This window comes from Sus scrofa, chromosome 2, assembly GCF_054392235.1.
Source record: "Sus scrofa isolate SSC_HxYL_T2T_F1_AM1 chromosome 2, Sscrofa_HxYL_maternal_Yorkshire_Landrace_v2.0, whole genome shotgun sequence".
Taxonomy (NCBI): Eukaryota; Metazoa; Chordata; class Mammalia; order Artiodactyla; family Suidae; genus Sus; species Sus scrofa.
In genome coordinates this window covers 18,021,819-18,039,670 of record NC_139384.1, presented here as the reverse complement: position 1 = coordinate 18,039,670, position 17,852 = coordinate 18,021,819, and the positions used below count along the sequence as shown (strand labels likewise).

Genomic DNA, 17,852 nt, shown 5'->3' with positions numbered 1-17,852 from the left:
AACTTCCATATGCTGTGAGTGCAGCCCTAAAAGGCAAAAACTAAAAACAAAACAAAAAAAAATTATGGTGGCAAGTGACCAAAAATGGGAGAGAAAGGACCCAATCTCATTTTTATCTTTTTGAGGGAGAAGAAATCCCCAATCAGTAGTGAATACACAATCCAACAGATTCCAGCAGCCTCTCAGATTCTTTTTCCTCCACCAGAGTGGAGCAGGAATAGAAGCTTCTTTCCCAGAATTTCCCAAAAGAGTGAAAAAAAAAGAGTGCTGTCTCCCTCTATTTGCTGAAGAAGAAACAAAAAAAAAGTTAAGAAAGATTTCTCTTCTATCTATCTTTCAAGTATGATTAAAGCACAAATTACCAGTTTCTCCATTTTCTGGAGTCTCTCGTCCAGTTTTGCTAGAACTCCGGCTGGTAGATTCTGGACTGGTAGCGCGAACAAACATCTTCCACTTTCCTCTTTTAGACATAAGTCTACGCATTCCATCTTGAGATGTTGGCTGGCTAATATCAGAACGTGGACTAGACCCTGACATACTACCATCTCCTTCCTCCAAGGCTCGCAATTCTGCCTACATCAAACATGAAAATAAAGTTATCAACATTATTTTGTGAGTAGCAAGAATTATAACAATGTATTTTTGGAATTTAAATCCTTTAAGAACAAGTATTTCTTAATACACTTTTTAAGGGCTGCACCTGCAGCATATAGAGATTCTCAGTTAGGAGTCAAATCAGAGCTGTAACCTCAGCCACAGCAACATGAGATCTGAGCCTTGTCTGTGACCTATACCACAGCTCATGGCAATGCAAGATCCTTAACCCACTGAGTGAGGCCAGGGACCAAACCTGTATCCTCACCGATGCTAGTCAGATTCGCTTCCACTGAGCCACGATGGGAACTCCTCTTAATATAGTTTCGGCCGTGCCCTCGGCATGCAAAAATTTTTGTGCAGGAAATCGAACCTGTGCCACAGCAAGCAACCCAAGCCACTGCAGTGACAATGCTGGATCTGTAAGCTGCTCCTCTTTATTTTTTTAATGGCCACACTTGCAGCATATGCAAGTTTCCAGGCTAGGGGCTGAATCAGAGCTACAGCTGCTGGCCTATGCCACAGCCATACAAGATCCGAGGCAATGCTAGATCCTGAACCCAGTGAGGGAGGCCAGGCATCAAAGCCGCATCCTCATGGATACTAGTTATGTTCGTTTCTGTTGAGCAAACAATAGGAACTTCTTAACCCGCTCCTCTTAACACATTTTTCATCAAGACCAACTGAGCATTATTCTCCACATCCTATTGTTATTCAACAAATGCTTACGCACGACTATAGTTAGTAAATATTTACTTGAGGAATAGGTTCTAAAGATCCACTAACACATTTGCCATTATAGGAGTTCCCCGTGCCATAGCAGGTTAAGGATCTGGCATTGTACTGCTGTGGTGTGATCCCTGGTCTGGGAACTTCTGCATGATGTGGAAATCATACCCCTCCCCTCCCCGGCACCCGTCAAATTTCCCATACATGTACACAAAAGAGGAAGCTTAACTCAGCTGGTCCCTTGCCATAGCTTCACATTTTTTAAACGGCAGAAGCTTCAAGGTGATACTAATTACTGTTATGACACCTGTTAAGACTTTGATTCAGGAGTTCCCACTGCGGCACAGTGAGTTATGAACCTTACTGCAGTGGTTTAGGTTGAGGCAAAGGCATGGGTCTGATCCCCAGCCAGTGCAGTGGTTGAAGGATCTGGTGTTGCCACAAATGAGACATAGGTTGTAGCAGTGGCTCAGATTCAATCCCTTATCCAGGAACTTCCATAGGCGGTGGGTGAGGCCATTAAAACAAACAAACAAACAAAAAGATTTTACTTCTACCCAGCAGCAGATAAAACTGTTTCAAGAAAAATCAGGGCAGGAGTTCCCGTCATGGTGCAGTGGAAATGAATCCGACTAGGAACCATAAGATTTTGAGTTCAATCCCTGGCCTTGCTCAGTGTGTTAAGGATCTGGCATTGCCGAGAGCTATGGTGTAGGTCACAGACGCAGCTCAGATCTGGTGTTGCTGTGGCTGTGGTGGAGGCCAGTGACTATAACTCTGATTAGACCCCTAACCTGGGAACCTCCATATGCTGTAGGTGCGGCCCTAAAAGGGACAAAAGACAAAAAAGACAAAAACAAAACAAAACAAAAAAACCAAAAAAAACCCAAAAAAACATCAGGGCCTAAGATAGGTGAAAATCAATTTCTCAACCATTTTTCTTATATGGAAAAGTACACAAGGAGTTCCCAACGTGGCTCAGCAGTAATGAACCCAACTAGTATCCATTAGGATGCGGATTCAATCCCTGGCCTCACTCAATGGGTTAAGGATCCAGTGTTACTGTGAGCTGTGGGGTAGATTGCAGACATGGTCAGGAACCAGCATGGCTGAGGCTGTGGCGTAGGCTGACAGCTACAGCTCTGATTCGACCCTAGCCTGGGAATCTCCATATGCCATGGGTTCGGCCCTAAAAAAAAAAAAAGAGTACATAAAATAATGGGTTCCTCTTAATTCTTTTGTTATCTTACAAGGCCCACTAACTCTTCAAATAATGCCATAGCTGGTCACTAGAAGTCAACTTGTACTTTAATTGTTGGATTAAAAACCAAATTATCATAGGAATTTGCAATGCTTATTTGTTAAGAAGCTAAATACACTACTGTAACTATCCTTAAATCAGAACAATGTTAGCCTATGGGGGCGGGGGAGGCCTGCACCCATAGCATATGAAAGTTCCCAGGGCAGGGATAGAAGCCTTGCCACAGCTTCGGCCTGAGCTACAGCAATGACAAAACCAGATTCTTAAACTACTATGCTGCCAGAGAAGTCCGTAACATTAGTCTTTTTTGGGTGTCAACTACCAAAAGCAGCATCATCACAGCATCATCAGGGACCCAAAGAACTATAACTCCATAGTTCAAGTTTTGATTACATAGGTTTAAACATGTCTAGATGAAAGGATAAGAAAAACAAAAGTCCAATAACAGCTGTCAATTGAGCACAATGTTCCCAGCGTATGATAACATTGAAAGAAGAAAATACATTTAACAAAAACTTCAAATACTTACCTTTTTCCTTTCCAAAACCAACTCCAGCTCAAGGGTATCTTGTTCTTCTTCCTCTTCACTTTCTCCAGATTGAACAACACTGCAAAGATCCTCCTGAGTAGGGTCTTCCATATTGTCCAACAGAATTTCCTGTGGCTTTACTATTGTTGATTCTTCTGTTGTATTTGTTTCTTTCTCTTCTGAAACTGGCTCTACTTCTTTACAAATTACTTTTCTTCTCCATCTCTCTTCTTCCTCTTTTATTCCCTCAGGCAACAAAGGAGCAAGCAGTGATGCTGCCACTCCCTTTTTCTCTTCCTCATTATTTGAAAGAGCCTGAATTCCTTCATTTACTTCCTGTAAAGAATAAAATAACCTCAACTTTCAAAGAAATTTCATCTGAATATACAACATATTTAATTGTTCAGGTTAAAGATGAGCATAATTTTTAGTTACTGGATATTCTTAAAAAACCAGACTCCCATCGGATTAATATGTTTGCATCATCTCCTTATATATCTATAATGGAAACATTTCTAGTTTAAGAAGGAAGTCATTTGAATTAAAATGTAATTCTGGGTAGGACTCAAAATATCTTCCTCCTATTCTCTGTACATCAAAAGGCAGACCAGTAACATGCAGAGGCAGATTTAAATAAGATCAGAATTTTGTCAGTTCAACGTTAAGACTGGATAAATCGCCTTGGTCTTCTGTCTGATGAGATAACTTTATATATATGTTATGATGGTGATTTAGAGAAAAGTAATATATTTCTAAACTGAAATGTGTGATTATATAAGTGTTTATTTCCTCCATCTGGATATTTATTCTACCTCCTTTAGCATTGTAAAGATTAACTTACTCTATAAAAGCACTTTTCATATATCTCACCATGGTTTAAAAATTCAAGATAAGAGTTCCCTTCGTGGTGCAGTGGTTAACGAATCCGACTAGGAACCATGAGGTTGCGGGTTCGGTCCCTGCCCCTGCTCAGTGGGTTAACGATCCGGCGTTGCTGTGAGCTGTGGTGTAGGTCGCAGACGCGGCTCGGATCCCGAGTTGCTGTGGCTCTGGCATAGGCTGGTGGCTCCAGCTCCGATTCGACCCCTAGCCTGGGAACCTCCATATGCTGCGGGAACGGCCCAAGAAATAGCAAAGAGACAAAAAAAAAAAAAAAAAAAAAAAAAAATCAAGATAAATTAAAATTCAACACACACACTCTGTAGAGGACAACTTACTTTTCTTACTGACCAGGCTATAAAAACGCTCAAGTTTCACTGTTACTTTACAATTTTTAAGGTGGCTAATTTTTTTATTAAAAAAAAAAAAATAAATCCCCAAACCTAGAGTTCCCTTGTGGTACAGTAGGTCAAGGATCTGGCATTGTCACCACAGCAGCTAGGGCTGCAGCTGTGGGGCCATCCCTGGCCTGGGGGAACTTCCATGTGCCATGGGCGCAACCAAAACAAAACAAAACTCAAAACTCAAGTGGAACCTCAAAATACAATTCTGAGGGAGAGACAGGGATGTGACGCCTTGCCTGCTTGACTGTTCCCATGTACTTCACAATGAGTCACGATGTCTCTATGGTACCCTGATGCTTCAGAGAATCAATGAACTGGGTAACTGCTATAAATGCCACATAATAAACAGAAACAGTAAGTAAAATTTAAGAAACAAAATTTATTCTCTTTCACATCTACACTGTAAAATATTAACAGAAAAAAACAAGAAACCCCAAAAGAACAAAAATACTAACAGAAGCCCTTTACACCCCTGCCAGAATAACATTCAAAGTTGTTTAGATATGAAAATAAGCATATGAGGTAGGTTTTAACACTGACCTTTTTAACTTCTCGCTTGGCTATGACTGGTCCACTTTTACTACTGGAAACAGAAATATTTTTCTCCTTAGTATACATGTCTGTATTTACCACAAAACTAGCTTCAGTACCTGTAACAGAACTAAAAAAAAAAAAAAAAAAAAAAAAGTACTTAGGAGAAACAGAAGGCAAACATTATTAGCAAAAGGCATGATTCTAATTTCCTTTTAGGTGATTTCTCTTCCTAGTCTATTCTTACCTGGGCTGGTAATGTTGCAATCCCTGTACCTGGGTGGCAAGATACTGGGGTAACTCCCAAGTCACTTCATTTGTTTGTGTATTCCAATAATAATAACAGCCTGTGTTCTCATCCCAGACCTCCTGCCAATCTCCCATCTCAATTCCAACTAGAAGAAAATAAAACAAACTTTAAGAAGCACATATTGCTGTACCAGTATGCTGATCTTATATCCCAAGTCAACTCCAAAGCCATAACAATCTAACACAGAGTTTCTCAACGTTAGCAGTTAACACTGGGCAGACAGTTTTTTGTTGAGGGGAGGCAGCAGTTCTATGCAGTGTTCAGAGGGGTCCTGGCCTCTACCCACCAATGCATAACAATCACCCTCTGTTGCAACAACCACAAATCTCTCCAGACACTGTCAAACATCCCCTGGGGAGCCAACTCCACCCTCCTGAATCATGTTTGTAAACATGGTTTAAAAGCTGAAAAATGTATTTTGAACCTCCCCCCAATTTAAAATTAATGGCTTTTACTGTTTACTATGCAAAATCTACTACTGGTTAAAAAGCAAACAATTATCCTTCCATAGGTAAAAATATACTCCAGTAGTTCTCATTTTCCAAATATAGCATTAAAAAGTCAGAACCCTGGGGAGTTCCCGTTGTGGCGCAGTGGTTAATGAATCCGACTAGGAACCATGAGGTTGCAGGTTCGGTCCCTGGCCTTGCTAAGTGGGTTAAGGATTCGGCGTTGCCGTGAGCTGTGGTGTAGGTTTCAGACGCAGCTCGGATCCCGAGTTGCTGTGGCTACAGCTCCGATTCGACCCCTAGCCTGGGAACCTCCATATGCCGCGGGAGCGGCCCAAGAAATAGCAAAAAGACAAAAAAAAAAAAAAGTCAGAACCCTGGAGTTCCCATTGTGGCTCAGCAATAACAAACCAACTACTATCCATGAGGATGCATGTTTGAGCCCTGGCTCCAATCAGTGGGTTAAGGATCAGGCATTGCCGGGAGCTATGGTGTAGGTTGTAGATGCAGCTGGGATCCTGTATTGCCGTGGCTGTGGCGCAGGCCAGCGGTAGCTCCAACTCAACCCCTAGCCTGGGAACTTGCACACCCCACAGGTGCGGCCCTTAAAAAGAAAAAAAAAAAAAAAAAAAAAAGGCCAGAATCCTAGAGTCTGGAACTAGAGCAGATGAGCTTTCATCTTTGGGACCCTCAATGCCTAGGTCACCTTTAAGAACTGCACTTTATTTATTTATCTTTTGAGGGCCGCACCCAGGACATATGGAGGTTCCCAGGCTAGGGGTCTAATCAGAGCTGTAGCCTCCGGCCTACACCACAGCCACAGCAACGAAGGATCTGAGTCATGTCTGCAACCTACCCACAGCTTATGGCAACCCGCATCCTTAATCCACTGAGGCCAGGGATCAAACCCGAAACCTCATAGTTCTTAGTTGGATTCACTTCCGCAGTGCCATGACAGGTCCTATACTTTGTAATTTTTTAAAATTCAAAGGACCCAGCTCACCTCCTGCCAGTGAACACTGAGTATCATACTGCCACCCTGCAGTCTGGGCTGAGTCTGTTCCATTTGGAGTAGTGGAAGAAAGGGCAGATGTTGATTCCTTTGGCTCTGGCCTTGGTGGAGTTGGAGGTGGAGCAGAAGCTCCCACGGGAGCTGTAGGCTGAGGAGCTGTTATAGCATCAATCTCCTTTAGAAGGAAAACAGTAACAAAAGAATTAATCTCATTAAACCAGAAAACTGAGAAAATGGTAATCACCTAAAAAATCCTACAAGCTCAGTTCTCAACTTCTCAAGTCAAAACTTTCCTCTTCCCCATTTTTCTCCTCATATAACTGTTACAAAAAAGTGAAAAGGCAGAGAGATGGGGAGGGAGAAAGGAAGAGAGGTAGGGAGGGAGACACAGATTGACAAGTTGACTAACCACCCGAAATTCAGGTCACAAAGTGCCTTCACTAACTGAAAACCCAAACAAAAGCACCACACTCACTGCTAGGAAGTTGGCTAATGTACTATCAATATCAGTTGACTGGTTTCCATTTGCTTCCTTAGATTGTGCTGGTTTTTCTGAAGCATCACTTTCTTCATCATCACTGTCAGCATATGCTCCAAGTAAGCACAGACCTCCTAGAAACAAAAAGGTAAACAATATAACAAAATGCCAACAAGTCCTAGGAAGTATCCATGAAAAAATGAGACTTTTCAGCCATTTAGTTTCCTTACAGAACATAACCTTAAAAAATCTTTAATGAGAAGTAAAAGAGGTATAAATTATGCACTTAGAGCTAATCAATCTGTGTAGTAATTTGATGTCCTTTTCAAACTATATGCACAATTATTTCACCTTATACTCCCCCTGTCAAAGTAACACATGGTATATCTCAATTTTAGAATTTGTTGATTTAGGTGTCCGTCTCAAACAAGCAAAACAGTCAGGGTTTAGTAAATGAAACAAGGAGATTTTCAAAGTGATAAACAAAGTTCCTTTCCCCCTCAAAAAGGAAGTAATGAATTAGGAATTCCCTGGTGTGGGAGCTCTGGTTGTGGCTCACTGGAAATGAATCTGACTTGCATCCATGAGGATACAGCCTCCACCCCTGGCCTCGCTCAGTGGGTTAATGATTTGGCGTTGCCATGAGCTGGGTGTAGGTTGCAGATGTGGCTCGGATCTAGCATTGCTATGACTGTGGCACAGGCCAGTAGCTACAGCTCTGCTATGACCCCTAGCCGAGGGTTCAGCCCTTAAAAAAAAAGGAGTTCCCCAGTGGCCTAGAGATTAAGGATCCAGCAATGTCACTGCTATGGCAGAGGTCACATGCTGTGGCTGGGGTTTGATCTTTGGCTCAGGAACTTCCACATACCGTGGGCTTGTCAAAAACAGTAACAACAACAACCCCAGCTAAAACCAAAACTCACACTCAAGTGGTGTTAGGTATGTCATCTATAATGCTACAATGCCATTTCCTGTTTTTAAAAAACTGGAAATCACGTTTTATTACCTGATTAACATTTATGCCATTTCCTTTTGTAGCACTTGTGTCTGCACAGGTGTATCACAATTAAATTAGCAGATATACCCTCTTTATGCATCATTTTATTATAACAGGTACACAATTTAAATCTAGCTAGACTTTTCAGCTATTAATATGAATTTCCCAGTGCCTAGCAAAATAAATTATTTGGTAACTGAACGGATTTATCAGGAGGTAAAATCTAGTTTTCTTCATAATTGCATATATGATTTCATGGATTCACCTAAAAGTAAACCTAAGTTGCTTTATTATACAAGAGTTCACATTAAACCCTTAGATAAATCTTCATTATTTTTTTAGTATATGGCTAAACTGTTAAACTATCAATGTCCAAAATATTAAGCTGATTAGATTTTCTGTTGTTGTTTTAAGGGCCACACATACAGCATATGGGAGTTGTCAGGCTAGGGGTTGAATCAGAACTGTAGCTGCAGGCCTATGCCACAGCCATAGCAATGCCAGACCCAAGCTGTGTCTGTGATCTACACCATAGCTCACAGCGAAGCCAGATCCTCAACCAACTGAGCAATGATCGAACCCACATCCTTATGGATACCAGACGCATCCTCATGGATACTAGTCATACTAGTTGGTTCCTTACTGCTGAGGCACAACAGGAACTTCCTGATTAGATTTTAAGTGGATATTTATTTGACAGTGTTTTCATTTTCTAGTTACCAAATAAATCATATTTGAAGTGGGGGAGCATACCAGTCAATTTCCCACATTTTCTGAAAAAGATATAAGGGTAGAATGATATGACATTTCAGTACAGAAAAAAAATCTACACTTTAGTATTCAGCACTGATGGGTTTTTTTTTAGGGGGAGAAGAGGATGGGAAATTAGTTTTATTTCTACATAAAAACATTTCTTACTTTAGAGACCATCATAATCATTGGCCTTAAGTCTACACCCTTTGGTAAAATGTTCCAATTAGGTAAGCCACATGGAATTCTGATGACAAAATTCCCAAGCAAGGGTAATCCCCCAGGCTCAGAGTGGGTCTCACAAGCAAAAGGTTCAGACAAGGCACCACCTAGTCCTTTCCTCTTCAGCTCAGAGCTTTTCAGAGTACACACCTACAACTTCCTCCAAGCTCCTAAAAACCTGACGACTATTATACAGCAAAAGTAAATGAAAACAACTAAACCCAGAATTTGGAGGAAAGACATATACTTAATATTGTTAGAGACACCATAAATGAATTCAATATTTACTAAGAACAATCTGTAACATATACCAGCAACTATAAAACTCCAATTTTCTTTTAGCTAGATAATCTCATCTTTGCGAATATAACCGTAAGAAATGATTTAATAATTTTTTCATATAAAGCTTCTAGGAGTATTGTTTAAATAAATGACAATTGTAAACAATCAAATATTCTCAAACAGGCAAATTTCATCACAGTTTCAGATGCAGGATCACTTTACGATGAACTACATCATTTTGGGATTATATAAAATGATGTTAAAGAGGCAAAAAGAAATGCTAAAGGAAAAAAAGATAAAAAAATCAAGCCATAAAAGGATATAAGTTCTAATTACACCTCTGAAAATTTAGTCCATGCACATTAATAAAAACAGGTATGCATTTTGAATAACACTAAAAAAATTTCACAGTATTGCATAATCTTAGAAAAACAAAAAGCCTCATGTGACCAGGCTTCTACACTACTATTGAGGAGCTGTTACTACTTGAAACCAAAGGAAGCAAGGCCATTCTTCAGAGCCACGGACTCCTCAAACCTCGACAGGCTTACCTCTAATGGACGGTGCCACACCATTTGCAAATCAGCTAATGATATCTGGCAATAAAATATAGATAAACACCATACTTTCCTGATATGCTTCAAATGGTAACCGTCATACCTCTAGAATCTCTATCATTTCCTCACGACATTGTCTGAACATTGATTTTTAAATTCTTCTGGTCACAGTAACTTATCAAAATGACAAAAGCCATGGACCCTCTCCCAGGAAAACACAGTTGAGTGTGCAATTTCAGGGGATTCACAGTCCTCTAATACTCATCTATGGAACCACATTAAATTACTTTTTCGAGAATATGATTAAATACTGTTTACTATTACAGTGGTCTATTGACCTAATTTAATCTTTCAAGATACTAATAAAGAATAGAGAAAACTAGTATCTTGGCACATGCTGTGTGTCAGAAATTTATACATATTGTTCAATTTTATCAAAATAACTCAGGCATAAGATTCATTTCACAGATAAATGCTGTCCTGAGGTCTTAGTATGAGTGCTGGAGTGATGATTTGAACCTAGGTTTGTTTACAAAATCGTTGTTGCAAATATTCCTTCATGCTTGAAAAATAATGATTAAGAGCAAATTTCAGCTGTGCAAACATTTGCTAAACAAAAGAGTGTGTTAGGAAAGAAACATAATGAAAAAGTATTCGTTTGGTGCCCCCAGGAAGACCAAGATAGTGGGGGAAGCTAGAAAACTAGCTACAAAATAGCATTAGAAGAAAAAGCAGTACAAAATAACTTGGGTACAGAGAAAAAGGAACGACAAATTTTAGTTAAAGTGTATATACCAACAAGACCTCACAAAGACTTTAAAATTTCCATTTTATTCGAGAAATATAAATTAGCAACACTGAAGCATTTATCAAAACACTCTGTATACAAACCCAATTTGATCTTATTGAAAGATATTGTAGAAAAGATGGAAAAACCAACAACAATCCCCCCCCCCCCCCCCCGTACCTGTTGCTTTAACCGCAGTGGGCCTGGTGGTCATGACTGGTTTGGGAGGATTTTGAACAACTCTGGCCACCTCCACCACCACTTCCTGTTCATCTAGATTTTAAAAAACGAACAAAAAAAACTATAGTCAAACGATGGGTCAAAGAAAACACTGCAGGTGACAAAACAATCTTTGATTTGATCTTTCAAATCTAGATTTCACCAGTTTAAAAACAGGATGGCTATAATCTATCACTGACACAAATAAATGGGAGACTGGAGACGAGAAACAAGGATAGCTAGAATCTTCCATTTGCCGAGTGACTTAAACATTAAGAATCTGAACACTGTACATAAAAATTACATCTGAAATAATCCAACGTCCAAACACACAGACACACACTCTTCTCGCGGCTACCATAGGGCTTTCACAATAGGCATAACTAGAGCTTTTTTTTTCGCATGAGTTCCCCAATATGATTTTATTTTTTTTTTAACAGCCGAAGTGGAAGGGGCTTTTCCGGCCCCGATAGTAGTATTGTCCGGTTACTCTTAACGCAGATAAACACAAGTAGTTGGGAACTCACAAGCTCCACTTCTCCAAAAATATGGAGGAAACCCGACAGCTGGCGATTACTTATGCTTTGGCTGGCATAAGGATGGTTCGCTCACTTCTAAAAGGTCTCTCCCACTTCCAACAAAAAGGAAAGGAAAAGTAACATGACATGTAGGGAAAGGGCAGGTTCCACCGTCACCAAGCCTGGGACGCGGAAACGCATACTCTCATATTTACCCGGTAAGTTATGCAAAACCGAGAGCAGACGTTGAGCAGACTGGGTGGCCGGGCCAAGCCCTGCACCAGAAATGGCGCCTCTGGGTCGGCTCCGGCCGGGCGCACACTGCTCTGCCGACCCTTCCGCCGCCTAGGGGCCCACAGCCGTCCTCCCCACAGGCCCCGTGCGGCAGGCCTCAGATACAAACGCCACCAGCCCGGGTTTCTCTTCCTCCTCAGGGACCTGCTCGAGAGGCCTAGGCCCCAAGCTCCGAGCTCGAGTTTCCGACGTTCCACCTAAGGGCCCTCGTGCACGCTTACCTTCCGAAGGCGAGTCGTCCGGGGCCGCGGCGGTAGTCACCACGGTCGTCGTCTGCGGCGCTGCCGCCGCCACCGCCGCCGGGGCTGGCTGGCTGGTCGCCGCAGCCGTCGTGTCCGGCTCGGTGTCGGGTTCCGGCTCCGGGTCCCGGCCAGGCGTGCTGCTCCGGGGACCCGGCGGAGAGAGCTGCAGGATGGGCCTACGGCCGGGTACCGCCCGGGACTTCTTCCCCATCGCGAGCCCTAGCGCGAGCCGCGAGCGTCGGGAAGCCGAGAGGGGCGGGCGTTCGGCGCGGCGCTGCGTAATCAATATTCATACACTGCGACACCGCCTCCTGCAAGGATCCGCTTTTAACCGGTGGAGGGCCTGCCCGCGCAAGCGCCTGGGGCCTCCTACGCTTTTCAGGCTCCTCCCCCCATGGATGGAGGGCGGGCTTTACCCACAGGGCTAGGCTATTGGCTGTTTTAACGCACAGAAGGAGCTGGTAGCCAATGGAAAAGGAAAAAGAATGAGCGTCAAGCCAATAGTGAGGAAGGGTCTCAGTTTAGAATCGCTTCCAATTACGTCAGGCTCCACCCATGCGTTTTTTGCAGTCTTTTCTCTACCGCCTTGTCCTCCATTTTGTGTCCGTTCTTGTGTATCAGTTTGTCGTTTGTTATGTAGGGAACTTGCTGTTTTCCAGGTCTTTAGCCAAGTTTCACCCAACTTATCGTGGCTTACTTTCGGTATAACACTGAATGTTAAGTAGAATAGTGAGTCTTTTAATGGTTTAGTAAATTTTTTCCTAGAGCATAAAGATGACCTCCTTGTTTATTGGCTGGAAAGAAATTACTAGACTTACTAGCATTGGAGGAAAGAACCTAAATTGTTGGGATGGGATAAGGGAGCCATCCTAATCTGGCCTTCCCAACCTGCTTTATTTATCTTCTTTTAGCACTGTCCTCTCCCCTGCCCCCTTCTGCAGCCAGCTGCTGGGAGCAGTTGTCTCACTTCCATCCTTCACACAAGCTGGAATAACCATTGCACCACGTGGGAAAAATGTTTTTTTCAAGACCCATGCAAGCTTTACATCTCAACCTTTTATGTCAATGCTGAGCCCCTCCCCAGCACTTGATTTTCCATTGATAGCTGTCTCCTCCATTCTAAATAGAGCTTAAGAAATCCAGGAGTTCACGTCGTGGCCCAGTGGTTAACGAATCCGACTAGGAACCATGAGGTTGCGGGTTCGGTCCCTGCCCTTGCTCGGTGGGTTAATGATCAGGGGTTGCCTCGAGCTGTGGTGTAGGTTGCAGACGCGGCTCGGATCCTGCGTTGCTGTGGCTCTGGCGTAGGCCGGTGGCTACAGCTCCGATTCAACCCCTAGCCTGGGAACCTGCATATGCCGCGGGAGCGGCCCAAGAAATAGCAACAACAACAACAACAAAAAGACAAAAAAAAAAAAAAAAAAGAAATCCAGTGATGGGAGTTTCCTGTGGCCCAGTAGGTTAAGGATCCCTGGTGGCCTAGGAACTTCTATATGCCAAGGGGTGGGAAGCTCTTTACATTATTTTTTTTTAATTTATTTTATTTTTAATTTTTTTATTTTCCCACTGTACAGCAAGGGGGTCAGGTGATCCTTACATGTATACATTACAATTACATTTTTTCCCCCCACTCTTTACATTATTTTTAATGCTTAAGCCAAGGTGCCAGCCTACACCACAGACACAGCAATGTGGGATCCGAGCTGTGTTGGTGACCTACATCACAGCTCACAACAATGCCAGATCCTTAACCCACTAGTCGAGGCCAGGGATTGAACCCATGTCCTCATAGATATAGTTGGTTGGTTACCCACTGAGCCAGGATGGGAATGCAAGAAATCTTACTTTAATAGAATTGGAAAGTTCTCTGGTGGCTCAGCAGGTGAAAGATCCAGTGTTGTCACTGCTATGGTACAGGTTCAATCCTTGGCCTTAGAACTTATGCATGTGTGGGCGTGACCCCCCACCCCCAAAAAAGTTGGGAAACCAGAGCGGCCAGGCAGCTCTCCCGCCCTGTGAAGATAGCAGAGCCCAATAGGAAGAGATTCCTCTTCTTTCCTGGGAAGGACTCAGCCAATGAAAAGCCACGTGCTGTTTACTACAGCTCTTCCAACTTCCTCTTCCTTTCTGTAAAAGCAGTTCCTTTCTTTGCCATGTGGGTACTTGTACCTGGTTTGCCTTGGTAGCCAACCTTGAATTGCAATTCTTTGATGATTCCGAATAAACCCACCTCTGCTGGAGAAATAACTGGCAGTTCATTTGTTTTAGGTCACAATCATTTATCGTCTCATGCCCAACTGAGTATACTTTGATCAATTCAATTCTGACCATAACCCCCAGGAGCTGACATCAGACACTTTAAGTTCAAGGGCTCAGTCCCCCACAGAACTGTCTTTACTTCATTAGCCAGCTCCCAAGTGAGGACCCCACCCCATTCACACTTCTGGCTATGAAATCAGGGGTCCCTGGAGTTCCCTTTTGTTATTGTGGGTTAAGGCTCTGATGTCGACACTGTAGTTAGTGGCTTGGGCCACTGCTGTAGCTTGGACTTGACCTCTAGCCCAGGAACTTCCACATATCATGGGTGAAGCCAAAAAAAAAAGGGGGTTCCCACCTCCTCAAATTTTATAATTCTCTAGAACCATTCACAGAACCCAGGAAAGCACTATTCTTAGGATTCCAGCTTTATCATAAAGGATACAAGGTGAGGTCTAGGAGGGAGCACTGAGCTCACACTGCCTGTGGAGTTGGCATGGGTCCTCCCAACACATCCATGTGTGTTCTCCAGCCAAAAGCTCTCTTCAGCCCTGGTCTTTTTTTACTGGACTTCATTACATAGGTGTGGTTGATGGACTCACTGGCCACTGTGACTATGATTGGGCTCAGTCTCAAGGCCCTTGCCAGATCCTCCCAGAGGTTGGACTGGCGCAAAGGTCTAACTCTAACATTCACCACCCCAAGGTGAGTCTTCCTAGAGAGACTGCCCCATTCAGAAGCTGTCGAAGGCCCTGGCCAAGAGCCACCTCTTTAGCATACAAAGACTTACTTCACTCAGGAAATCACCCGGGTTTTATGAGCTCTGTCAGTAAATCAGGGAAAAGACCATATGTATTCTTTATTATACCATATAATTTGACTTTGTGTGTTTTATAGAAGTTCATTTAAATAATGAGCCCCCATTTACTAGAAGAAATACCGACTTTTTTTTTTTTTGCTGTGTCTGCAGCATGAAGAAATTCCTGGGTCAGGAATTAAACCTGTGTCACAGCAGTAACCAGAGCCACAGTAGTGACAATGCTGGATCCTTAACCTGCTACGGTATCAAGGAACTCCAGAAATACCCACTCTTATTCCATAGAGACTGGCATAGGTCATTTGAAGAATAAATTGGAACAATAAATTGGTTTTTGGACGATGGAGTTCTATGTAGACACATAAATGGCTTGGGGAGTTCCCATCATGGCTCAGTGGTTAATGAATCTGACTAGAAACCATGAGGTTGCAGGTTCGATCCCTGGCCTTGTTCAGTGGGTTAAGGATCCGGTGCTGCTGTAAGCTGTGGTGTAGGTTACAGATGTGGCTTGGATCCCACGTTGCTGTGGCTTTGGCGTAGGCTGGCGGCTACAACTTCAATTAGACCCCTAGCCTGGGAACCTCCATGTGCTGCGGGAGTGGCCCTAGAAAAGATGAAAAGACCAACCAAAAAAAAAAAAAAAAAAAAAGAAAGAAATGGCTTGTGGTTAATGATAAGCTACTGATTATATTTAAAAAATAATCCAGGACTATCTTTGTTTTTAGGTAACAAAATTGGAAAGAGCTGTGAAAATCAAAATAAACTTTAGAAATTTCTGTTATATATACTATGTACTAGTAGAAAAAAAGTATCAGGTTGAGTAAATTAGGTTAATTCTGACACCTACGATGTGTTCACTAATAGCTTTGAAGAACAAATAAGCTTTCTTAGATCACAAAAATCATAACCTTAGTAAGAATTGTCAATATGAGACTCTTTATGCCATAAATTCTATTATTAATAGAAATGATACCGACTTTTATTGTCACAGGCTAGTAAGGTAGGAACCTTATCAGTTACATTTTGTTAAATTATTTAAGAGCTGGGAAGTTTTCCTCTAATAAAAGTCACACCTTATTTTAATGGTTGTTAAGTACTAAAAAAGAAGGGAGCCATTTTAATAACAATTTATAATAAACTGCCAGAGTTGGGGGGAAAAAAAAAAGATGTTGCTATTATGGACTATTAAAATATCACATGGTCCAGAAAACAAAAATACAGACCCAAAGTGGTGAGAAAAGTGAAAGAATATGGGCACCTTCTGCTCTGGTTGGAAATCAAAAGTGAGGAAGGTGGAAAAAATGGATCGAAAACCTGGGTTAGGTTTGAAGTCTTGAACCAAAACAGTGAGGACAGGAAAAGCTGTTCCGTGTCTTAAGAACTGCCACCATGAAAATCTTTTTTTTTTCTTTCTTTAGGGCTGAATCTATGGCATAGGGAAGTTCCCAGGTTAGGGGTTGAATCAGAGCTGCAGCTGAGCACTTAAGCCAGAGCCATAGCAATGTCAGATCTGAGCTGTGCTGCAACTTGGGCAGCTTGCAGCAACATTGGATCCTTAACACACTGAGTGAGGAGGCCAGAGATCGGACGGACCCATGCCCTTATGAATACTAGTTAGATTCTTAACCCACAATGGGAACTCTGAAAACCACTTCTTTGATCAACAATGCAAATGAATAGGTTTTTGGAACAGGGCCAGTTTTGAGCTATTTCTTGTCCTCCAGAAATAGCTGCAATAGGGTTTGACATTTTTCAGGTTATGATCCATTAGTCACTCATGAAAACACAGTAAGTGAGGATACACATTTTGTGAAAGCTTTCTCTTGGTTATACATGTGTATACAAGTCAAAGTCTATTTCTTGCTATATTGGAGGCCACAGGTTTATGGAGCTGGGAGGGCAAGGGGTCTTGCAGTACTAATTGTACCAAACACTTCACAATAATCATGGCAGAGCTAAAATGAAAACAGAATCATATACCTTAATATCTATCTATAATAGTACCACAGGGAAACTCACATTGTTATTTAAAATATATAATGTAAATGTGGCATTGACAGTATAAAAATTAAATAATTATGAAAACCTCAAGACAGGTCAAAGGGCATACAAGCAAGTACTGTACAGATTGCTTCCTTAAAAGATAAGTTTTAATATACAGAATAAAATTCAAGAGTTTATTTTGTCACTTTCCCCCAAATTTGTGATCACGAATGCCTCTGAATCTGACCAGGAAAGTTAATATTTTGGTCCAATACATTATTAGATTACCTGTATGATCAAGTCCAGCTTGATAATTATAAATCATAGAAGTTAATGGAATTTACTTTGAAAATCTCTTACTTTTATAGATGATAAATTTTCAAGTTTTTCTTAGCTAAGAGTTTACTTCACTTTAGCCTCAGAACCAGATTCAAGATATCTTTTTTTTTTTTTTTTTTTTGGCTTCTTTAGGTCTGCACCCTTGGCATATGGAGGTTCCCAGGCAAGGGGCTGAATCAGAGTTGTAGCTGCTGGCCTACACCACAGCCACAGCAATGTCGGATCCAAGCCTTGTCTGCAACCTACACCAGAGCTCACGGCAATGCTGCATCCTTTAATGTACTGAGCAAGGCCAGGGATCAAACCCGTGTCCTCATGGATATACTAGTCGGGTTTGTTAACCACTGAGCTAGGATGGGACCTTCCAAGATAAAGATATCTTCCTTAACAGCTGGTCATCGTGTTAGGCTTAA

The 17,852-nt window shown here is 42.0% G+C and overlaps 1 protein-coding gene across 6 annotated transcripts in view; it reads right to left on the bottom strand.

The window, feature by feature from the left end:
• Positions 1 to 12,281, bottom strand: part of FNBP4 (formin binding protein 4) — a 35,911-nt gene extending 23,630 nt beyond the window's left edge. For all 6 annotated transcript variants that reach the window (XR_014836970.1, XR_014836972.1, XR_014836971.1 and 3 more), the window contains exons 1-8: positions 12,024 to 12,281; positions 10,952 to 11,044; positions 7,174 to 7,310; positions 6,690 to 6,873; positions 5,175 to 5,322; positions 4,937 to 5,057; positions 3,114 to 3,449; positions 363 to 573 (exon numbers count right to left, since the gene is read on the bottom strand). Coding sequence is in view for 2 of the 6 variants with exons in the window: in XM_021083063.2 (XP_020938722.2) it covers positions 363 to 573; positions 3,114 to 3,449; positions 4,937 to 5,057; positions 5,175 to 5,322; positions 6,690 to 6,873; positions 7,174 to 7,310; positions 10,952 to 11,044; positions 12,024 to 12,255 (1,462 nt within the window). In the remaining 4 variants the exon portion in view is untranslated. The remainder of the gene's footprint in view (positions 1 to 362; positions 574 to 3,113; positions 3,450 to 4,936; positions 5,058 to 5,174; positions 5,323 to 6,689; positions 6,874 to 7,173; positions 7,311 to 10,951; positions 11,045 to 12,023) is intronic.
• Positions 12,282 to 17,852: the final 5,571 nt, after the last annotated feature.